Genomic DNA, 25453 nt, shown 5'->3' on the forward strand with positions numbered 1-25453 from the left:
CGTGTGTCACATAACAGTTTATGGTTCAAAAATTAAGAAATGTTAATGACTTTGGTGACGATAGGCAAACTTTGTTTAAATTATGAGTTGGTTCATCTGTATCATCAGTTTGTGAGTATCATGAGAAAAAATATATTCTCAATTACAGTCACATTTTTGGAAAAAAAATGCTCTGATCTATCCAAAGTTCATAAAAAGCCAGTTATTAAAGGTTTGAGGGAAATAAAACTTGATCATTTGTCCTTGTTTAGTGCTAGTAAAACAGGTTCCCGAGTGCAACTTAATGTGATTCCTGGAAATACCCTGTGCCCAAATTGTTACCCAAGAATATTTCTCATGAATACAGGACCAGAATCATGTAACCTTGTTAGTGACATTTATATTCCTAATTAGAAAGCCATTAGAAAATTGGATTTTGTTTGCTCTAGTTTAGAGGTCTCCTGCTTTGAAAAATAAGAAAATTGAGTAGTGGGAAAACAAAAGCAGCTGTTGAAAGCAAGGTACAATGAATTTCAGACAAAATTAGAAAAGACTTAGAATATGCTTTAATAATGCAGATACCAACAATATTTCTAAATAAGAAGGAAACCTACCTCCAGAATCATCTGACGCTGAATATTTGAACCTAATTGAGAAATTAAAATGTAAGTGTTCAGTGACACCTAAAGAGGAAAAAGTTAAAATTTTAATTTTTCTCACTGATTTGTGCCCAACAGAAAAGAATAGTTCACGAGTTCATCGTTTCTGATCATTTGGTTTGGCTAAGCCGAAAATTAGTGAAAGGGCAAGGCATTCTACTAATTTTAGGAGAGAAGGAAGGAGTAGGTGTAAGTGAAGAAATAATTGAAAAGATCCAGCAGTTTTTTGAAGGTGATAAAAATGGTAGAATGTGACTAGATAGCAAAGGTAACAAAAGACTGCTATAAATGGAGCCAAAGTAACAAAGCAGAAATGGCCAGTACTGTCAAATTTAAATGAGCGTTATGTAGCTTTCAAAAATACTCATCATGAATGCAAAATTTGAAGGTCAAAATTTTGTGACTGTCATCCTAAGTTGCGTATTTTGGCCAGCATCTCAGGAAAACACTGAGTATGGGTTTGTGTATATTATCTGAATTTGAAACTGATGACTGCTAGTGCAAGACTCAGCGATGTTAACTACAAAGAGTTACTAGATTTAATGGTCTGTGACACTAACAGTGATGACTGCATGACAACTTTGCCTGATAAATGCCATGGTAAAGGAAATTCCCTTGATTTGTTTAATGAATCTGAGGAGGAAATGACCAACAGTGTTACCTTCAAACAATGGGTCACAACCAACAGGGCTGAAACAATAACAGTGGTTAAATGTCAGGAAGAGAACTTTGAATCTGTAATTGATAACGTAGAAAATCTCAGAAATCACCACAATCCAAAGTAAATTTTTTTAAGGACAAAAAAGCAAAACTTTATGAAACTAAATCCATAGTCATAGCTGATTTTGCAGAAAACTTTACATTTGTGGTTCAGAATGAACTACAAGGGTAACAGTGCGTCAATGACTAGGCACACAGTGCATCCATTTGTCCTGTACTTTGAAAATGAGAAAGACAAAGTTTTCAGTTCTTCAATTGCATTCTAAGTGAAGAGTTGAAGCACAACACTTTGTTTGTCCATGTATTTCAAAAGTATGTAAAAAAATTACATAAAAGAAAAATAAAGTTGCTCTAGGTTGAGAAGCTCGTATGCTTTTCGGATGGAAGTGGTAGTCAATACAAGTACAAAAAGAATTTTTCAAAGCTTTGCAACCACAAAGTAGACTGCGGATTGGAGGCTAAATGACACTTTTTTTCCCTTTTGCCATTGTAAAAATGCAAGTGATGGAGTAGCAGGTACAACAAAATGTGAAGTGAGTAAAGCCAGCCTGCTGAGAAAGTCAACAGATCAAATTCTTACAATATAGGACATGTATGCCTTTTGCAAGGTTAATATTAAAGGCATCACTTATTTACTCATCAAGAAGGAAGAGGTAGCACTTCATATCAAAACAATAAAATAGACCCAATTTGAAAACAGTGTATCAATAAAAGAAACAAAGTAATTCCACAAATTCCTTGGCATTGCAGGAAAAACTTAGTTTGATGCTATGTAATATCAGAAACCGAATTTTACAAGGATCATTACGTCAGCAAAATTTTATCTATCTTAAACACTGAATGACATGCTAGCATGTGTGCATGATGGACAGTGGTGACTTGCACAGGTTGGAAGAATAAATATGGAAAATGTTGATGTTTTTGTGCATTTTTGTCACCCTCCTGATCCAAGAATGTCATTCAAGAAATCTACTGTTGACTAAGTTTGGATGCCAATGAAAAATATATTAAGGAAGTTTTCAGTGCTTGAAGTAACCACAGCAACTGGGAGGTCTTATCCTATGTCACAAAAGCTGTCCGAAGAAATAATCACCACTAGAATTTAGAAGCACTATATCTCAAAAATATATTAATTGAAAATATTTATTTTAAATTTGTCACGATAATATAAATGTTTAGCTCAGTAATTTTTTGAACTTTTGCATATAATTTAGGATGTTAACTTTAATAATAATTGATTACTAGTCAGTATCACATACGAGTTAGGCAACAGTAATAACACCAATTGTAGTGTAATGTGAATTATTTCCTCATTTTCAAAAATTCGTATCTTTGTTCACAGTCAGCTATCAATGTTGAAGTTTTTACAGTACTTTGCTATCATATAAGTGTACAAAATGTACAAAAATCAAATGTTATATTCAGTCCCACCAGAGCTAACTAGCCCCAAACTTTACCAAAAAAATCAAAAATTTGTAAAAAAAAGAAAAAAGCTAAGGAAACATTTGCCAGTGTTCTTGCTCGTCATAAGGCTAGCAGTGTATGATATGTAACTAGAGAAAAAATATACTCTGACAAACTATTCCTTGGTTGTTGTTTTTGGCTCTAAAAAGTGGATTTTCCAAATTTTCAATACCAAACTTTGAAGGTAATTTTGACTGGTTACTTTTGAGTGTAGGGTATTGTGGGTAATAAACAATGATGTAGAGGAGACTTTCCTTAAAATAGTCATGTCAGTTGCAATGCTGTGCCCTAACACAGTGGAGATATTCAGATAAATGCTACTGTCTCCAAATTGAAAAAGCGTTGTGCACTTACAAATAAAAATGGCCACCATTCAGTAAGTGTGCAAAGTAAAAATTTTTTTTGAATGCTGTTTTGAACTTCTCAATTAGACGGTAATCACACGTAACATTTAAAAATGGCCAAGCAGCCAAATTCATTTTTGTTGGGTCACTTCACTTAGATTGACCCATGTAACAAGTTTTTTCATATCTGTTCTAAGAGTGTGTCAGAAATTTTTGAAAGGGGCCCGGATCAAATCTGCGCGGTGGGTTAACTACGAGGGCCGGTGTTCTGGCCAGCCTGGATGTGGTTTTTAGGTGGTTTTCCACATCCCCCTAGGTGAATACCGGACTGGTCCCCACGTCTCGCCTCAGTTACACGCCTTACAGACATCTGAAACACATTAACACTCTTTCACAATTTACACTAGACACAGACAGCTGGGGTACACTGATTCCATCCCGAGGAGTACGGGTTGGCAGCAGGAAGGGCATCTGGCCACCCCTTTGAATTAACCATGCCAAATCCGATTGTAACAGTTCTGACCCTGGACAAACTGCGGGACAAAAGCTCAAGTGAAAGAAGAAGAGTGAGATTCATGTTAAATTTTTAATCTAGTAATTCTTTTCTTGTTAATTTTCTGGAATTTCATATAAAGTTCCAATTCTGTTTGTATAAGATCACAGTGTCTTTTGTAGAATTCTTTTTCAGTTGTGTTGTATCATTGAAAAATGATCTTACACTGCTGCCCCAGATGTACCAGACTTTTATTGATGTCCCAGTATATTAGGTGGAAAGCATACCACAGAATCTGTTAATATTTTTCTCATTTGGTTGTTGTCTGGGTATATATTATCATGTTAGAGGAACATTTTAGGGCGAGTTACATTTTTTGCAGAATTTCATGGACAAGCCATTATGTTGTCCTAGAGTATATGAATGCGAATCATTTGCTTTGGGATTTACATATTCGTGCCTCACATTTGTAATGCTGTGCTAATCGTACATAGAGAGCCTTGCTTTGTCACCAATTCAGGACTGAACCATGCAAGAATGGGAAGGAAATGGACATGTACTTCAGAAAACATGCCTTGTAATGAATTTCCTATGGTCCACTCTTTCTGAGTAAGAGTCTAGTGCTTTAAGCATTGTTACACATCATTTGATGCAGTCTCATCAGGACACCTCTGTTCAGAAATTCAGTCATTCTGGCACTGTGCAGTCAGTGAAACCAACTGCTCTGTGTTTATGGTGTTAATGGGAGGTCAAGAATTTAACAGTCCATATTGATGTACAGGTTGATATGGGATTACTTGTTGGTGAACTGCCTTGTTCCAAAACGGCAGGGAGTAATAATGTGTGACTTGTACATGCTTGACAGAAATAACACAGTCATCTTGTCAGTCAAGTCTAATGGGTTCATCCACATTCAAGAACCAATAGCCCTCTTGAATAATATATTCTAACATACTGTGCAAGCTCCTGGTATCACTGTTCTGTTTATTGGAAAAGTTGTTGCCAGTATGATGAACTGACATACTTACTTCCCAACAACAGTAGTAGGGCTTCTTCATACAGTCCAAGTTCTCCAAAACATTTTCTAATAATCTCTGCAGTGCACTGTTTCTTACACTCTTTCAGTCTTGATGTTGACATGACTATAATTAGATGACTAATTTGCATACAGTTTCTGCATTTCTTGCATCACTGATTTTTTAGGAAGACAGACTTCCATGTTGTGACACTTGCTTTGTGACATGATGACAGTTTTCAGTGATCGTGATTGGTTGATTGTCTATTGTGTGCCATTCGCTTTATATCCGAGTGTATTTCCACCAAATGTGACTGCTGTCTTCTGTAGCACCCTCACAGCTACTTAGTTTTTTCAAATGACCAACCACCTGAGAAAAAAATCTGTGTTCTTAATAGTGAACTGGAGAAAGTATGTTTTAAGGTACTCCTCTCTTTCTGTCTTTCCACTCTGGATAAATTTTCTCCAGTCTCTGTTCTTGTTCTTTTATCAGCTTGTCTAACAGAAATATTGACAGATGAATAGATTATCAGGTTAGATATTATTGTTAGCAGAAGGTAAAAGCTACACAGTGCTGAAGCTGTAAACAAGTGACTAATATAGTTGGCTTTTTATCAAAGTGCCTCAAGTGTGATAGGTCACCTGATGCTCATGTAATGTTCATACTTCTTTCTGTCTCCGTAATTTCATTTCCTTGCCCAGTCTTCCAGTTTCCATTGTTGCTATTCTCAAAGAACGTATTTCTCGTTTTGTGATGTACATATGTACTTTAATTTTTGTATGTTTGTTACTTTCTCATTCTCGGAATACCTTTCCGTTGGACCATTGTAGTTATCATGCTCTTATTTCTTGTTATTATTAACTTAACCCATTGAGACACTGTCTGAAATGTGTCAAAAGTAGATCAGTTAACTATGTGATATCTTGTGACAACTTGCTTTCTGTATTTGTTATGCACACAAATTATAGTCAAATTAAACTACTTAAAATATGAGGTAAAACATTCTATACAGTCTCAAAATTCTTTTTCCTCCTCCCTGCTCTCTTTTAATTATCTTGTTTCATTTACTTACCAGTTTTAGCACTTTGCATATATCTTGCATTTATTTTTTAAAAGTATCTGACAACTGCCCATGTGTACTTCAGTCACAGTTGCTCTAATCTTATTATCTTCTATTCCACACAGGATGGTACTTCAACATTCCTTTTACTATATTTCTGTTGCATTAATATGCTTGTGTGCTTGCATTTGGCACCTTTTCATTCTTGGCTGGTGGTCCTAATTTTTTATTATGCATTGTTCTAAGGTTTACTATTGTGGAGTACCTATAGTCCAGAGGTGATCATGCTAAACATTCATTTTATACAACCATAGAAGATGTAGACAGTGAGACAGTACTCATCTGCATAGTATCTTTCGTGTAGTCACTTGTCATGTAATCCAAATGAATGTGATACCAAACATCCAAGATGATTGCTAATCAGCATGCTACTCTCTGTATTGTTGAACGCATTTCAGGTAGAGAGCTCTTTTCTTGGCATCGTGGATATTGCATTTATCCATTCACCATTCCAACAGCAGATAGGAAACTTTCAGGCAGACAGTGTCATATGTTAGCTGCTGCTCCAGAATTGTATCAACACACATGCAGTGGAGTCGTGCGTTCTATCAGTACCATTTGGATGGATACCAGTCATTTTGTGCTGAAGTTGTGTGATGTAACTGTAGTTTTCAGTTCTTCAGCTATGATCCAAACATTTTCTATAGTACCACTTTAGCTGACACAGACTGATGCAACAAACGAGTCCAAAACTCCATGCCCAGGTAATATAGTCTCATCTGTTGTCAAAATACATGATGATCTCTCATGCATCATTTGTTTTGCCAGGCAGTGATAGACTTTTATTCAGTGAACATGCACACGTTAATACAATATTGCATTGCCTGTGTTGTTCTGATTATGATCCAAAATTCCTTTGGACATGCATGCTTGTCAGAATAACACAGGCACTACAATATCGTATTTATTTGCTGATACCAGGCAGCTGACTTTCAGGTACAACATGTAACCTATACAGGAATATACATAATGGATGTACAAGTACAGGTTGTAGTCGCATGGTTGATGACATATGGAAGTTTGGGTCTGTCCATGGGTCATGCACGGATAGCCAAATGGTAAGGTGACTGCTCGTGATAAGTGGGAAATCTGGGTTTGAGTCCAGTTCCAGCACAGATTTTCATTCCACTCTACAGCTGATACTTTTACCTATTTGTAGTTGTGAATTCATTTAATGCACACATTAATGTTGCATAATCCAGTTATTTGCGAGTCATACTGTGGTTTGTGATTTCCATTACATTCGTATTATTTACGTACTTTCTTCACAGTGTTGCAGTTTTCATAGACAATAAGGAATTTCTCTCGATTTTGTACGTCAGCTCAGTGACCAAAAAAGAGTAAAAATTGCTTCAGTCTATATGATGTGTAAGAGAATACTATTGCTGTTCTGGTTCGACAACCCATAGTCTGCTTTTGTCCTTGTCAGGTAGGCTTGTCCACAATGTTCTTCCTTTGCTCCTAGTATCTGAAGATCCTGGGTCACCTTGCCTTTCCATGTTATTTTTAGTCTGTCTAAATGACTTCATCCTTCGCAGTGGTTCTTTAACACTTCTCTCAATCTTGAGCCCTCCTTTCCTTTATAGATATGGCTGGCCCAACTCGTGCTCCTTGCCTTGGCCTCTGCAATAACATCTGATTATACTTGTGTATCTTTCCGAGTTCTCTGTTCTTTCTACTTCGCAATTCTCCTCTCTCACAGATCGGTCAAAACGTCTTCCACAACATTGTATTTTCAAAAACCTGTATCTTTCTCTCTGTTTACTTATCTATTCTGCGTATTTCTGCCACATACCGTAACACTGGTCTGATTATATTTTATATATCCTTATTTTAGCTTCTCTTGAAAAAATATGAATGTCGGTAATTTGTTGAATGAATGTGACACTCTGGATACAGGATTGATCCTTGCTTCTGTTTTTTGTTTCTTAACATGTCTGTTGTTTACGAGTGTAAAACACCAGATGTGCAAATAGTAGAGCTGTGTCACAAATATATGGATGCTGCTGCACTCTGAAACACATTAAATCCTGAAATACAAGTGCTTATAGTAAAGTCTTACATTCTGAGGGCCCAGGTTGACATTTAGTAACTATCTCCTGTTCTTGTTAACACTACAGCAAAAAATCTTGTGCTTCTGCTATCAGTTTTATTGTGTTGGTTTACACATTGGTGAGAAAGTTGTACTGGCTATTTAGTGAAAACACAGGCAGGTTTTTAAACATGCAGACTGAGATAAGATTCCACTGATATTGCTTTGTAGCTACGGTTTCTTGTGACAAACCTCATCAGCACTTACTGCATTGGTTGTTAAGGTACTGTACTCACATTTGGCAGGAGCAGAGTTTGACTACTTGTTTGGCTTTATGGATTTAGATTTTCTGTGCTTTACATGAACCGATAGAGTTGAATGCTGATATGATTCCTTTGAAAAAGAACACAACAGATTGCTTTCCTGAACCTACTTGAGCTCATTGATAGGACTTTTAAACCTTAATCTATCTTGCTTCCTACTTCAGTGCCTGGCAGTTTTGATCATTGAGAACATCTCAGTTTATAAGTTTTTGTGTATACTGTTAATACCTCCAACATTGTTGTCTCAATTCGTGTAGCTAACAGATCCACTATCTTCATAACAATTGGACCAACTTACTGCACTCCAGCTAAGTGCCATTAGCTTTTAACAAGTATTGCAACTTACTGGTCAATGTGAACTTCTTTTATGCTTAGACAACTCACTGGCATTACTTGTGCAACCATGATAATTTGTACCCCGATGATATGACTGTGCCTCGGGGATACTTATGTGGAATAGTAACGTCTGTGTGCAGTAACAAGAAGGTGGCTCAGGATTATAAAACTGCTTGCATATTTTGTTTTGTAGTACTGAGGTGGTGGATATTTTCCACCCCTGGTATCAGTTTATCCTCTGTAAGCAAATTTGTCCCTGTTGTCTTTATATTGGTGACCATGAAACATGAATGTGATGGTAGCAGCTTTACTAAAATTGACTGGTTGCCTGTAGATGCTGTAACTGAAGGTTACGTGATTTGATGAGATTGTGTTTCATACTCGTTGTTCTATAAAATAGCTGTGATAAAATTTGCTGTGTTCTTGATTTCTGCCCATCGTGTGTGGGATTGTCTCTAGCCATCATGCAGTATATGGACGAACATTGATGGTGTGGTGGCATTGTTTTTCTCCTTCCAGTTCCTTCTCTGGATGGTCTGGGGGATAAACGACTGTTCGTAAGCCCCTGTGTAAGCCCTAATTCATTTTATGTTTTGTGCTTACTGTAGTGTCCCACTTTGAAGGTCTTTGAGAACTTATTCAATGCTTCCACACATCATAAACAAACCCATAATGAAACACACAGTTCTTATCTAAATTTTCCCTGCCATTTCCTTCGTTGTAATTTGGTTAGTGACCCAGATAGTCAAACAGTGGCCAAGAATCGGCTGTTTTAAAATTTCATTAACGATTTCTTTCAAAGAGGAATCACGCTTTCTTTGGATTGTTTGAATGAATCTGCTTGGAAAGTACTGTCTCTCAGATGTGGAAGCAATCTCTTATTTCTTATTATTATATGTGCTAATAACTCAGTATTTTTCTTCTGGTTAGTGCCACATGATAAATGCTGCCACCATTTATCTTTTGTTGAAGGAATTCTCTCTCTTTCGTGCTTGTTACTTATTTTATTTTTATGCATTTCTATTGTAATGATTGGAAAAACTTCATTGTTGTATGTTTTAAGTGGCTTGTGGTGTTTAAAAGATCCCAGTAACATTTGTGGTATGACAGCAAAATTGATATGCATTGCATTCCCATAGTTGATCATCATTACGTATGTGGTTTGTCAAGTTAATGCAAATTGTACCCCCATAATTTAACTTTAATTTAACTTAAGGGAAAGGGATTTTCAAATGGGAGTGTAATACTTAGTGTACTTTCAATTTGAGGTGTTTTTGTGTTTCTATGAGATACAATGTCTGATGAGTGTAATGTCATTTCAGGTTTTTTAATGTCACCTTTTGTTAAGGAAACCAATTGCTCTTTCTCTATGCTTTAGTTTACAGTGGTCAATTGTTCAGTAGCTCTCCAGGGGAGTTGGTAACATCATACAGTGTTTATATTTCTTATAATTTCAAAAATAATCTCCATAATTGTTAATAAGTTTATCCCATTGTAAGACAAGACTGTCAATGCCTTCTTAGGAAAATGTTTGTGGGCGCCTACAGAACTACAATTGTACCCATGTGTGCTCCTCTTTGTCTGAAGTAAATCAATGGGCGCAAATGTGTGTGTTCATGGCTCCAAAAATATGAAAATTGCATAGGGGGAGAGTGAGACTATATAGAGGATGTGTAAAGGCTTCTAAGCGAAAATTCTGCAGCATCGTTGGAACAAGAGGCACGCCAGCTCTGGCAAAATCATTATGATATTTTTCTTTGACTGCAACATGGCACCACAGTTAATGCACAGCAGAACGTGGACACTTTGCAAAAATTAAAGCACACCATCAGGCCAAAGGCCCTGGAATGTTGACGGACAGCATCATTCTGTTGTAGAATAATCCCCGTAAGGTTGTTTCGTCTGTGCTGCAAAAGTTTCACTGGGGAGCCATTACATGTCCTCCACACAGTGCCTATCTCTCCCCATGTGAGATTCACATTTTTGGTTCCCTGAATAAAGACATTTGTGGCCATCAATTTGCTTCAGATGAAGTAGTGCATGCCAGGGTAAAATGCGGTTCTATAGGTAATTGCAAACATTTTTCTATGAAGACATTGAGCACCTTGTCTCACAGTTGGACAAATGTATTAACAGTTATGGCGATTACGTCTGAAAAAATAAAGTTTACTTACATTTTTCAATCTGTCTCATACTCATTTATCTATAATTGTAGATGTTTAAGTAAGAATATTGAAAATCTTGTGAAAGATGAGAAAGCAAAAGCTTCACAGACCACTTCAGTTATTTGCTTAAATTTATTCACATAATTGAAGTATTTGTGTTTATAATGAACTATGTATCTGAAATTGGAAAGCTCTTTCACATGAATAAAAGTTGGTTTTTGACTATACTGACAGAAAATAACACCAATGTCTAGGAAATTAAAATATAGTTCTTTCTTTCTATAAATTGGTTTCAAATAGTTGAGTAAATATGTATGTACCTATTTGCATGCTGAAGTGCATCATAATTTAGTGATTAATTGTTTAAAAGTGAGAAATATTTTGTGTGGAAATAAAGTGGAGGCATAGGTTTCCATAAGTTTTGCACCTACTTTACATGTTAAATTTATTAGGACAAATGCTGACTACAGTAAACTTACATTGGTAAAAATGCTTTGTCTCTGTGATAGGTGTGGATAGCAATAACAAAGACGTCAGTAAATCGAGAAGCAGATCATCATCTTCTTCATCATCTTCATCTGCCTCCTCATCAGAAAGTGAAGATACGCAGAGTGAGCAGAATAAAACAGCAGTTGAAAGAAAATTTTCAAATATGAGACGAAATATCCGTGAAGTGATGAGTGAAAGTCAACTAGATGAAGAGACTTTAGCAGCTCAACGCCAGGAAATGGAGAGGTTACGGAGAGTACAAGAACAGCAGCGTATTATTAGAGAGGTAATTATTTTTGCATTATTTACTTACATATTTATTACATTGTTTGTTAACCCTCTTTTTTTTTTTTTTTTTGTACCTCGCAGGTTGCAAAGAAATTCAGGTTTTACTGTCTGCATTTGCAGAAGCTTTCTGTCACCATTGACATTCACCACTTCAGTCTCATATGAGTTACATCTTCTTTGATCTTCTACAGTTGTCTTAATCCTTGAGTTTCCTAGACCCACCTCCCCCCTCCCCTCTTCATTAGTTTTGTGCAAACTCTTTTCAATTGTCATTTAATAGATGGGCTACCACTCCTACTCTTACAGTGATCTCAACCTCCATTTCCCCAGCTGAGCCAGTGAGTGTACCAAGGTAGCTGGATTTGGTGATCTGCCCATTGGCTTATCATTAAATTAGATGATATACTTCTACTTGTTCTTGCTGATTACCAGTCTTTATATTTTCTGCAATTACCTCAGCTGCTTTTTTCTTCAGTTCTTATAACCAATCATTATGCTGCAAATTCAGTTTTTTGGGGGTGGCTATCAGACCATTCATGGATAACATGGTAGTCAGTTGCATCTGTTGCATGAGGCAGTTTGTGATGGTGAACTGATGTACTTTCTCTGACATCCTTCATACACGAGTGAAGGTACACAACAAATAGCAACAAACTGCTAACACATAGAAAAATAAACTCCCATAAGATTTCCTGTCACAGAATCCCTTTATTTCTGGTATGTACTACTAGCAAAACAGTATAAAGCATTACTATCAACAAACTCTGCACGTTCTGCTCTAGGAGCAGCAGCAAATCATATACTGTAGACTTTGATGGCCTTTGCTTAGGTGAAATTGGTATTCTTGTAATTAGGCATTGGTGTAAGCCATCTTTTGTGCTTAATGGTGGATCTCATGCTGCAGCAGATATCGTCAGTGGTTATGGACATGTCGTTATTTGATTCTCCAACCTAAACATGCTGAGCTAGTCAAAACAGTAAGGATAGCTGAGCAGGTTTATGTTGGTGTCTCAGCTAACTACACACCCATTACCTCTGAGGATCTCTCCTGAGGTAGGAATGATACATTATACACAAAAATATACCTTAGACCCTTACCAATTTCTCAGAAAACTGATGTCACCAACAATAGCAAATTTCTGTCTTCAACCTGGTTGGGAAAAATGGATAATGCTGCTTCTCTCTCATACTTTTTAATTAGGTTGTGAATCGATCACTGTTAGTGGAAACCATGTCAGGCCTCATAGTGATTACTGTCCTTGCACAACTCAGGTTTGAGGGTCACTGATAATATTTTTTCAGGCATTCATAATAACATTGAGCTTCCTTAGTATGAAAATGTTCCTACTAAATGGGATATGGGCAAGTGTGATACTTTTGGTAGTTGACGAAGTTTTGCATTTTGTTGAACAAACTACTGCATATATATTTGTAGTGTTTTGTATGCAAACATAAGTGTAAGATTGAGATTGTGCTTGTATTTGTAAAACAAAATTGGAGCCTTAACTAATAATATTAATGATCATTGTTGAAGTGCAGTTCAAAATAAGGAAACAAGATTGGAGGTGAAAAGAATGTCTGCAGAAGAGGCTACATACAGGACAAATTCCGACAGTTTCTGTAATACCGTGTGGATTGTAGGATTGCTATTAGGATAGAGTTGCTTAAAAATATCCGAAGGAAAGAATTCACATTGTTTGATAGATTTGTGTGGTCATTATTGATTACTTGGGAATGATCAATATTCTTAATGTAGGTTGTGTAAGAAATACAGAATTCTTCCCACAGAAAAGTACCACGACACTGCAGAAAACTAAAAAGTGATAAATCTTTGTTTTATGTGTGTTTTTGAATATAGTTCATGATTTTTTTTCCCCATTTTGTGATGACTAGGTGTTAAAAGTTGAGTTATGTTTCATATGTGGTTTCTAACCACTTCAGGGAAAGTGTGTTAGGTGTGGTAACCTTTAGATTCATTGGTTCATAAATGAAATTTTTTTTCAAATATTTCACTTCTGTAAGATGAGGATTGATTGTTCATTTTGTTTTTGAAGTTGGAATTAGTTTTTAAATTCTGTTCCATTTCGCGAGTAACTTAGCCTTAATCTTGAATTTCATTACCCGAAGGTTCAGCGCCAAATTGTGCTTAATCGCCAAAACAATAAGACTCAGACGAGAGTTATTTCACTACTTCAAGGCAACACATCACTGTTGAGACAAACATCGTCCAGTTCAAGTACAAGTACGACAACCAGCAGCAGCAGTGGCAGCACACAATTGCGGCTTCCTAGTACTGTCCTCGTCAAGCTTGCTTCCCAACAGTCTGGATCGGGCTCCATTCTCTCCACCTCCAGTTCTGGATCTGCCAGTAGCTCACAAACTGCTACTGCAACAAAGAAGGTTGGTTGTTTATTTTCAGTAAGCTACATTAGTAAAATAATAATCTACCAGTTATGTGACTGAGTCTAGACTTTGATATGCATTCTGTAGTCTTACTGTCCTCTAAATCTAGTCTTCTCGATATTTAAAAGAGTTTCATTAATCAGAGCAATGACTTCAGGTTTATGAATTGCTGCGAGTGCACAAAGAAGCAACGGCAGCAGGATCTCGTGCAATGTCTCGCAGCAGCTCCCGTGCACCCGTACATATGATGACACCATCAGTGTCTATTGCACCTGTAGTGTCGGGCCGGCAGCAGTCAGGAACTGACACAGAGGCTGATGATGATTCAGATCGTGAGGAGACAGCTATACGCAAGGTCACTGGCAAGCCGAAAGGTAAAGGTGAGTATTGTGTCAAAATTTGTTTATAAACTAGATCTGTGCATTTCAGGAAAGAATATACAGGGTGTTTAAAAAATGACCGCTATATTTGAAACGGTAATACGAACTAAACGAGCAGCGATAGAAATACACCGTTTGTTGCAATATGCTTGGGACAACAGTACATTTTCAGGCAGACAAACTTTCGAAATTACAGTAGTTACAATTGTCAATAACAGATGGCGCTGCGGTCTGGGAAACTCTATAGTACGATATTTTCCACATATCCACCATGCGTAGCAATAATATGGCGTAGTCTCTGAATGAAATTACCCGAAACCTTTGACAACGAGTCTGGCGGAATGGCTTCACATGCAGATGAGATGTACTGCTTCAGCTGTTCAATTGTTTCTGGATTCTGGAGGTACACTTGGTCTTTCTAGTGTCCGCACAGAAAGAAGTCACAGGGGTTCATGTCTGGCGAATAGGGAGGCCAATCCACGCCGCCTCCTGTATGTTTCGGATAGCCCAAAGCAATCACACGATCATCGAAATATTCATTCAGGAAATTAAAGACGTCAGCCGTGCGATGTGGCCGGGCACCATCTTGTATAAACCACGAGGTGTTCGCAGTGTCGTCTAAGGCAGTTTGTACCGCCACAAATTCACGAAGAATGTCCAGATAGCGTGATGCAGTAATCGTTTCGGATCTGAAAAATGGGCCAATGATTCCTTTGGAAGAAATGGCGGCCCAGACCAGTACTTTTTGAGGATGCAGGGACGATGGGACTGCAACATGGGGCTTTTTGGTTCCCCATATGCGCCAGTTCTGTTTATTGACGAAGCCGTCCAGGTAAAAATAAGCTTCGTCAGTAAACCAAATGCTGCCCACATGCATATCGCCGTCATCAATCCTGTACACTATATTGTTAGCGAATGTCTCTCGTGCAGCAATGGTAGCGGCGCTGAGGGGTTGCCGCGTTTGAATTTTGTATGGATAGGGGTGTAAACTCGGGCGCATGAGACGATACGTGGACGTTGGCGTCATTTGGACCGCAGCTGCAACACGGCGAACGGAAACCCGAGGCCGCTGTTGGATCACCTGCTGCACTAGCTGCGCGTTGCCCTCTGTGGTTGCCGTACGCGGTCGCCCTACCTTTCCAGCACATTCATCCGTCACGTTCCCAGTCCGTTGAAATTTTTCAAACACATCCTTTATTGTATCGCTTTTCGGTCCTTTGGTTACATTAAACCTCCGTTGAAAACTTCATCTTGTTGCAACAACACTGTGTTCTAGGAAGTGGAATTCCAACACCAGAAAAATCCTCTGTTCTAAGGAATAAACCATGTTGTCCACAGCACACTTGCACGTTGTGAACAGCACACGCTTACAGCAGAAAGACGACGTACAGAATGGCGCACCCATAGACTGCGTTGTCTTCTATATCTTTCACATCACTTGCAGCGCCATATGTTGTTGAAAATTGTAACTACGGTAATTTCGAAAGTTTGTCCGCCTGAAAATGTACTGTTGTCCCAAGCATACTGCAACAAACGGTGTATTTTTATCGCTGTCGTTTAGTTTTTATTGCCGTTTCAAATATACCGGTCATTTTTGAAACACCCTGTATATTAATAAGGTTATACAAATCGTCAATTACATTTTTACTTTGATTTAAGAAGACTTTGTCCTTTTGACAGCTTATTTGATTGAAATGCATTAAGATTATTTCAGAAACATATTATGTGATTGAGGACTCGTCAACATGTAGTTGATCAGCATCAATATTTTCCTTCCAAAATGAAGTATTTGTGGGGTGGCCACTCAACCTGGAAACCAGGAAAACTGGGAAATACCAAAGAATTGTAAATCAGGGCTTTTTCACATATTTCTGGGATTTTAGTTTGTAATTTTGGAAAACGTGCTTTTGTAATTTCATACAGATCTTGTGTAAAAGATGCTAAACAGTGTTCACGTTACATGGCTCATCAAGACAGATTTTTCTGAGTGGCAAATGAAAATACTCAGTACATGTGAGCCTTCCAACCATATCACATCATGTGAAGCAAAGTATTTGCTCTGCAGTGTGGCTGGCATCTGTTAATTTTTTGAACCAGGTGACATGACAGTATGCCCAATTTATGCACTATGCAAAACCTTTCTTAGTGGTTCGTGCTTCATTATTTCACATCACCATTTTCTTTTCAGTCTATGTTGAAAGATAAGTTTCAAATTTCAGTTTTTTTCTGTACTTGGTACTTACACTTTGGAATACTGGAAAAAATAGGCCTGCGTGAGATATCTCAGGTTACAGTGCTTTTAACCATTGGTACCTGTGGATTACACACACTTCATAATGCTTTTAAAGAAGGCTTTCAAAACACTGCTTGGAATACAACAGAGTTTTTATGAGTATCATATTATTTATTTGAGGATCTGTCAGCAAGAAGAACTGATTAAATTAACTCTACTGGTTCTAAAATGTTTCCATTTAGGTTGTGCTCAGTGAAGTGGCTGAAAATGTAAATGTATCTGAGTGCGCTATTTCTATCTTGTCAAATTTATCAGTCTCTGTTACAGATGTTCAGAATCATAGTCATAGTTCTATACTAGTTTCCGAGCACATCTAAGTTAAATTACTTGCCACAAAATTCACACTTTTTATGTCTGTTGCTTCACACCATGAGCCATTTTTAAGAGAATTCCAAATGGATTTGTCATTAGCTTCATTTCTTTATGGTGTATTGGCAAATGTTGTGAAGATTTTTATGGAATGTATCATAAAAGAAAGTGTTTTGAACAGCATATCTTCTTTCCTGTCAACTGACCTGACACAAAGACAACTTCATTCCTTGAAAAAGTAAAATAAGGTTAAAGGCATCACTAATTTACATATGCTGCAGTTCCGAATTAACCGTTTGACCTATATGAAGATGCCATTACAGAAGTTAATGTAGAAATCACCATTAAAATTTCATTTGATGAAGGCAGTCTCATTTTTAGATCCAAATTTGATGGCATTCAAATCAGCAGAAGCAAACACTCATTTAACTTACATCTTCGACTTCTGGTTGAGGAAAAATGGCTTTCTGGAATGCAGGCTGCTAATGCTAAGCAAAGAATTTATTTCATTGCCAAGAATAAAAGAAGAAATGCCCCTACACAAACAAAAGGAAAGTAGACTGGATCATCACTGGATCAAACTTTTAAGCTCATTTGAAGAAGAGGAATTTTCTGATTTCAGATCTTTGGCTAGATATGTCTGTACTTGCTCATGGGTGCACATCATCGGGACAGTTTTTTTTTGTGAATTCAGAATGCATCATAGAACATGAAAAAGAAAAAGTGCTGATTGTTCAACAGCATGTCTTGGTGCTGTTATTTCCTCCGGAGGGATAGCAAAAGTTGAAATAATGCAATGATTGATACATGCAGTGAAAAATACTCGTTCTCATTGTGTGGAGTCACTGGAACACAATATAAAAAAGAAAAAAAGGAGAACAAAAGGTAAAGGCAGAGCCACTGAAGAAATTAAATTTCTTACAATGAAAAAGTTACAGGTATTTGCAGACACTGAAAGGGAGGTGGCATTTACTGAAGAGTAATTTTAAAATAGTGTTCAAGTTTTTCTTTAAATCAGTGTATGGAGAAGATTATATACACATAACAGAGTTAAATGTGTGTTAATTTGACTAGTATATTGTTCCATTGAATATTCATTTGTATAACTGTAAAATATAAGGAATTACACTTTCCACATCATCAAACTTGGGATTCAGTTTATTAAATACCAATTCATAAGAAGTCTTCCAAAAAGTGTGAGAATTTTGGATTATCTTTATGTTGCAAGTATTTTCTCAGAATTTTTTTTATTTAAGTAGTAAGTCATAAGTTAAACATAAAATTTATGTGTATGTCGTTCCCCCAGCTGTTTTCACACAGTGAATAGATGTGTTATTTTCAATTGTTATCACAATTTTTGATGGTCAAGTCAGTTAATTTAATCTTATTTTAGGGATAAGTTTGAAGTGTGTGCACGACGTATCTTGTCTGATACGTTTTGCTTTACCCAGTGTATTGCAGTTCACTTTGACATTTGGCATTACACTGACATGTCAATTGGCCTGAGTATGTTAGATATTTTCAGTTATGCATTAACGTATAAAATGAGCAGTTTCTTTTTTAAAAGGAAATAAAAATACTGAATGTTTAAAGCATGCTCAACATTCAGTTTCCACACCTAGAAAGAAGATGTGAGGAAAAATACAATAAAACTCTGAAAAAGTCCTCAACAAACGGGGGAAATACAATCAGCCAGTAGAGTGGCCACCTTTATTCATTTCCTTATTAGAGTTTAAAGAACTTGGTTGTTTATCACAATCTCAATATTTTATCCAGATTAATGCAAATTCTTGCATTCAGTGCTTCACAAATGCTGCCAGCAATTACGTTTAATGTATGTTTCTCAGTAGTTTTTGGTGAAAAATCTTCCATCAGACTCTTCTTTTTGTTTCTGTTGCCTATCTATTCAAAGTCAATATGAAGGCAAGTCGTAGCTCAGTCACAGAATTTCACTACATCCAATATTGCAAAGTACTTATGAATGTAATCAGAAATGTTAAAACAGAGCACAGCACACCAAGAGAACATGGAGCTCTCAGAACAGAATCAGTTATGTGGTATATCTGTTCATAAAGTGGGTGCTTAGCATATTTCATTTCTTTCTTGGGAGAAGGGAACAGTCATTGACTTGCCAGGCAAAGAATTTAATACCCACTTCATGGGAGTAGTTGGGAAGGTGGATGAAAATTTTGTTGGTAATGGTACAGACAGATTTGCATGCAGACACAAAAAAACAAGCAAGAGTGAAATTCAGTCCATTACTAAATTATTTCCTGTAGGATAAAGACTCAAATGACTCTGGCAAAATATTGAACACACTTATGATTGTGACATAAAATAAAACACTTACAGCCGTCCTTATGATTTTACTTCATTTTGTTGCTGCCAGTTTCGACGCTTCATTGCGACATCTTCAGGCTGTTTTGATGTGATACAGGTAGATACGATCCCCACGCATAACTCATCAGTTGCCAGCATTACTGGATTTGTAGATAATATGAAACTTATGTGTCAGCACTCCAACCATCATGAGGTGATGAGTATCGTATCAACCTGTACCACATCAAAACAGCTTGAAGATGATGCAATGAAGCGTTGAAACTGGTAGCGACAAAATAAAATAAAATAAAATATTAAGGACGGCTGTAGGTCATGATAGTAAATGGTTGTCATACCAGAGACGTCGTGCTAAAAGGATGGTCATACGAAAACACTTATGATTAGTGCACTGGACATTAGTGCATTATTAAGTCCTCTGTGTAACATACCTTATGCATGCAGAACATTTTCAGATTGACTAAAATCTCATTCATAAAGTTGCTTTATAAATAAGCAGAGAGGGAGAAGCAGGGCTGACAGTTTGGCTTCAGAAAAGGGGCATCAACAGAAACTGTAATTTCTTCTTTTGCATGTTAGACACTGTGGGAGCTCAATGATAAATAGAGGACAGTAGGTATCTTCTTTGATTTAACAAAATCGTTTGATTGTGTGGACCAGTTTATAGTTTTGCAGAAGTTGGAGAATTATGGAATTGAGGGAAACGCACACTAACGATGCCTTTCATATATAGCACAGCAAAAGCAAATGTTACTCTCCAGTACAAATAAACAGGCAACAGGTTTGATTGGGATGTGGCAGTAAAATGGGGGAGGTACTGCAGTTTGTGTTGCTGGACCACTACTTTTCTCAGTATATGTAAATCTTCTGTCAGTCGTGTGAGTAGGGCCTCCCATTGGGTAGACCGTTCGTCGGGTGCAATTCTTTCAATTTGATGCCACTTCAGCAACTTGTGCGTTGATGGGGATGAAATGATGATGATTAGGACAACACAACACCCAGCCCCTGAGCGGAGAAAATCTTTGACCCAGCCGGGAATTGAACACGGGCCCTTGGGATTGATATTCTGTCGCGCTGACCACTCAGCTACCGGGAGCGGACCTCCTGTCAGTAAACCTAACAGATTCAAAAACATATATTTGCAGATTACCGTACTGTCATTGTCAAAGAAGAAGTGGGATATGATGTAAATGTTTGTGGCTGACAGAGAACACAAGGTCACTTTAACTGTAACAAAACACAGTGAACACATTTTCCTGCACTAAACTCTTAACATTCCTACTGCAAAAGAAGAGGATAAGCCTTTCTAGAAGTATAACATTCAAAATTTTGTTCAGAAATAGTGCTGCTGCCTTCACAATAATATTAGTCTGCACTGTTGTTGGTACTCAAATCTGAAAGCTTGTTTATTTGTCTTACTTTCACTTTATTATGTATGTTGATCTTCTGTTTTGGAGAAACTCTGTACCTTCACAAAGAATATTCTTAGTTGGGAAAAGCGTATTCAGAATGATTTCTGGTATGACTTCATAAACTTTCTACGCACTGTTTTGGAATTTTAACTCCGCTGTCAGTGTATGTGTAAACTCTTGTTTTATTTGTGCTTAATAATTCACTCAATAAACATTAGGCAGTAAAATGATCTGTAGTAAGTTGACACTTTCTTATCCATTGTTGAGACAGGTGTGTAAGGTTTGGAATGTTTTAGCAGAACTAAATTGTGAGTGTGACACCTCATATTGTGAAACTAAACTTGGAAGGCTTCCTTAGGAAGCACACCATTTGTTTGGCGCAGTAGTTCCTCAGAGTAATTCAGAACCTTCCATTGTAATTTGTTACTAATATTGGTATCCTGTCTTTCTTTTTTTTGTGAGCATTTTTTATTTATGAAGTGACTCATTCCACACCAGAGTATCTTTGGCTCATATGGACAGAAATACTTTTTATGTCTTTCTTACACATGCTCTGGTATAGTTCATTTGTCTGGAGGTTGTCCAGTAGTTTTCTAGTTATATCATTTTTCAAGTGAAATGGGTACACGTGGATTGAGTGTGTGTATATACCAGGTTTGTTTGAGACAGCACAAGACTGCAGGTTTCAGTTTATTCATACAGCCCTTATTGAGGTAACTGAAGAAGCAGCTAGGTAGCTTTGAAATTTATAGCATGTAAAATTAACACCAAAAAATACAGCTAAATGGAAAGGAAAATAGTATTTTGTCATGTTTGTCAGTGGTCTAACCATTGACACGATCTCCTCATCAGTCTTATAGTCTAGTAGCTGATAGCAGAAAGGTGCACCTATTTTATCCTACTCGTTGTTCTTGACAACTTAACAAAAAATGCTTGCTGCCATAAAGTTTGGATTCAGGAACGTATGATGCCCACTCAGTTTCAAACTTGTCATGAAATGTAATGTCTGAAAACTGTCTTATACTACCTAAAACTTTTTTATGCATCATCAGCAATATAAATTGTTGATAGAAACTTTGGCAAGTCTCTAACTGGGACTAACAATGTCAGCAATGTTTCAAAGGTGTCAAACAATATGCTATCATGTTGCACTCTTTGAAACCTTTGTCTTTTACTTCGTTTCCATCATATCATTCTATAAGAATTAGGAAACAGAAATTTTTTGGGACCTGGAAAGTCAGCAACACTGTTAGTGGAAATGCACATGCCATGGATTTTTTATTCCAGTTTTTGTTTATATAGATGTTGTTTTACAAAAAAACTAGAATAGTAATTTTCACAATAAGTAAACATTTTTGACTTATCTGTAAAAATATGTAATCATTAATTGCTCTCACCCCACTAGAATCACTCTGATCATTACTAGAACTGCAAAGGCTTTCACTTTCTTCTTTGCATACTCTTTCTGAATCTTCTGCGAAAGTATAATTATGAAAAATTAAAAATATGTATGAAACAAATATACATAACTCTTTATGTGAAAATATTTACCTAACTGTTGACTGGATTGAATGACAAAATAGTTTATTGAGGTCGGTATTTGGTCCCCTCGAACCAGTGGCATTCATGTAAATTATTAACTTCTAGCGATCCATTTTTTAAAGGTGACTGAAGTGTTGGGCTTTTCAAATTGGCATTTCTCCATATACAGTAGATATATGTAGCTCTTTCAGTTTGTTGGAAAATCTGAGGTATTAGCATTCCAGGTTGTAATTTTGAAACTATCGCTGGTACTTCTAAAGCTATACATTTTCAAAAAGGTTGATAATTTTGTTTCATTAATGCAGCTGAGATTTTTGAAATTGTACAGATTGCATACAAAGTTTTCCAGAGTTTCAGAAACTTCAAGTTCCACAGGTAAATGGCCTAGATTTTCTAATGCCACTTGATATTTTTCTGTATTTCTCAATATATTAAAGTGCCTTTTTCTCCATTTTCTGTAAAATACAAGGTTAAAATCACACTCTGTGAATGTGTAAACAGCAGCAAGTGTGCTACAAAAGAACTCTTCCTGTTTCTTGTGTAAGTTAGTGAAGTTGATGCATCTCTGTGTGTTTCTCACACCTATTTCCATTCAAATAGTGGAACTGCTTGTCGTGTTAGCTATGTTACTTAACGTGACTGTAAAAAAATTAATTTCTTAACAACAAATCAAAACACTAGAGTCACTATTAATACTGCATGTGTGATATACAATCCTAGTGTCTGCTTGTTCATGTGCACTACGTTCAAAATTATCTAGTACCATTTTTACAATTCATCCTTCATATATGTGGTATTAATAGGATTTATCATAATTGATTTTGACTCGTTTCATACTAAGGAATGGTATTATTCATCGTACTCCCAATCATTACTTAAAAAATTAACAAATGCTTCCTTGAATTCAATGTTCCTCAGTTCCATGCTGAAATATGGAGGACGATTTTGATCAGCTCTTCTGTTATGGCAGTCTTGTAATTCATTTGTTTTGTGAAGACAGTGCTCCATATCTTCTGTGGAAGGCATTTTGTGCGAATAAAAATGATAGTGATACCATTTACCTAATATGACATTATGATTCGTAAAACTAGTTGAGAAATAGAGCTGAAAGTTTGTTGCACATTTTTCATGTAATGTAAATGAAAAAATCATCAATTAAAGTAACACCAATGTGGGTGGTGATGTTTTTGTTGATGCCCTTTCTAAGCACTTTACAAGACCATATTTCTCTGTTTTACCCTTTGTTCTCTCTCGCAAACATGCAGACAAAGGTACAGGTATTAATGTTATTGTTAATAGCAATAGTAAATTGTAAATATTAAAGCATAATACTATATTAAAATTTATTTCTGAAAGTCAACTAAACTGTAATAGTATCAATTTACTACCTAAAGCGACAGATGAACATTTGTGTGGTACCGGAACTTGAATCTGAATTTAATCTCAATTTCTTGTTTATCACATGCTCAGATAGCGTAAGTGGTAAAGCAACCATTTGCGATAATGGGAAATCCGAGTTAGAGTCCCAGTCTTTGGCTGTTTTCATATGTTGTTTTAAGCAGTACATCTATACATGCTAAAGTTACGTTGAATTTCAGGAACAAATTTCAATATTTGAAACTGTTGTTCATCATCAAATATAAATATAAAATTATATTAATAATATAAATGTAAAATGGGTGCACCATGTACATTTTTTGACATCTTTGTAATGTTTCTGATGGTGTTGCACCCAGTTAGATACTTACTGACTTCTTCTATCAACAATTTATATTGCTAATAATGCATAATGTTTTAGCTAGAGTCTTTCTTTGTCTTGGGCTTTCCGACTATTAGGGTTTGAGCACTGGATGCCACAATACTGATCACACCTGCTACAGGTGGGTGAATAAAGATTAGCATTTGACCAGTGCTTAAGTTTTTCGACCTGTTGTCCACATTAGGTTGCTGCTTCCCTCTTGTTCTCCAGTTACTACACTCCACCTTTTTGAGATATGACACAAAATTTTTTTGACAACTCAGGATTGAGTACAAATGTAATTAATTCAAAACCCAAGTCTTGTAAATATCAACATATATTGGTGCTTAAAATGAATGTTTCTGAGTAGACTGTTCACAGAACAAGTTCTTCTACATTGTGTTAATGGCTATGTGTAGATTTATGTTTCAAGCTAATTCTGTAAATTTTGAAGGAAAGGTAGTTGTTACTCTCTGATTACCAAGTGACTTGCACATTTTTTGTGCAGTAATTCTGTAAGTAATGAGAAATTAATCAAAAGATCTTATTTTCAGATGTAGTTACAATCAGCAGCAGCAGTGATGATGATGATTGCATATTACTATCGGAACCTTCCAGTGGAGATGAAGCAGATCCTGTGGATGATCCTACCAACTCAGGAATGCATACAAATGACCTTTACAATGTTCCTGATGAACAAGGTCGTGTTCTTGTGAATGTGGGGCATCCTTCTACTGAGCCAGATATTTTCCTGGCACCGCAGATTGCCAGAGTCATCAAACCACATCAGGTGTGCAGCTCCAAACCATCTTTGGTTGTTTTATAGCACGTATATGTAAAAAGTATTTGGGAATATTCATTGCTGAAAGTTAGACATGTTTTCCCGTTTACTTAGAATTCTTTTAAAGATAATTAATCAGTAGAATTGTGAGAAACGGAACGCTGTTGGTGAAATGTACGTCACATGAGAATTTGTGAATGTGTGCTTAGAAGGGGACATTGGAATGTTGTTTCATCTTTGAATATCTTCCTTACTCAAGGATATTATAGTAAAATGAGCATCTGCTCTAGAATAACACTACCAAAACATTCTTATGATACTTGTAGAGTATGAAGTTCGTTTACAAACTGCGAATGAGATTGTACAACAGCTATACGATTTACTAGTAACGTGAAAATTTATGTTGTACCAGAACTTGAACTCAAATTTCCCACTTTAAGCGAGCAATCAATTTGAGTGCTTTAACTATCCGAGCATGCCTCCAGGACCGACCCAAACTTCCATATTTCCTACCCATAGTGCTCTCACACAAATAGTGTGAGTTTCACACACAGATAGACATTATTTTGCTCATCATCTTGCCTTACTTGGCATGAAATACAGTAGGGCAACGTCTGTATTTTACAGTGTTTTTGTAGTTGACTGCAATCTTGCTTTGGACATGCATATATGAACATTGCATCAATCTCTACAGGCACTGTAAAATTCAGACACTGCCCTACTGTACTTAAAAAGCAGTTTTAAAACCAACTTTCAGATGCCCATGCAGTAGAACACTGTGTTTCCAAACCGACTTTTAATAAATTCACAGCCTTAGCAAATGTTTGTAT

The 25453-nt window shown here is 36.6% G+C and overlaps 1 protein-coding gene across 3 annotated transcripts in view; it reads left to right on the plus strand.

Moving 5' to 3' along the window:
- The window catches only part of LOC126299611 (uncharacterized), a 468671-nt gene that overhangs the window by 296905 nt on the left and 146313 nt on the right, over positions 1-25453 (plus strand). For all 3 annotated transcript variants that reach the window (XM_049991647.1, XM_049991646.1, XM_049991645.1), the window contains 4 exons: positions 11161-11426; positions 13556-13828; positions 13989-14211; positions 24397-24632. In XM_049991647.1, the coding sequence (XP_049847604.1) occupies positions 11161-11426; positions 13556-13828; positions 13989-14211; positions 24397-24632 (998 nt within the window). The remainder of the gene's footprint in view (positions 1-11160; positions 11427-13555; positions 13829-13988; positions 14212-24396; positions 24633-25453) is intronic.

This window comes from Schistocerca gregaria, chromosome X (genome assembly GCF_023897955.1).
Source record: "Schistocerca gregaria isolate iqSchGreg1 chromosome X, iqSchGreg1.2, whole genome shotgun sequence".
NCBI lineage: Eukaryota > Metazoa > Arthropoda > Insecta > Orthoptera > Acrididae > Schistocerca > Schistocerca gregaria.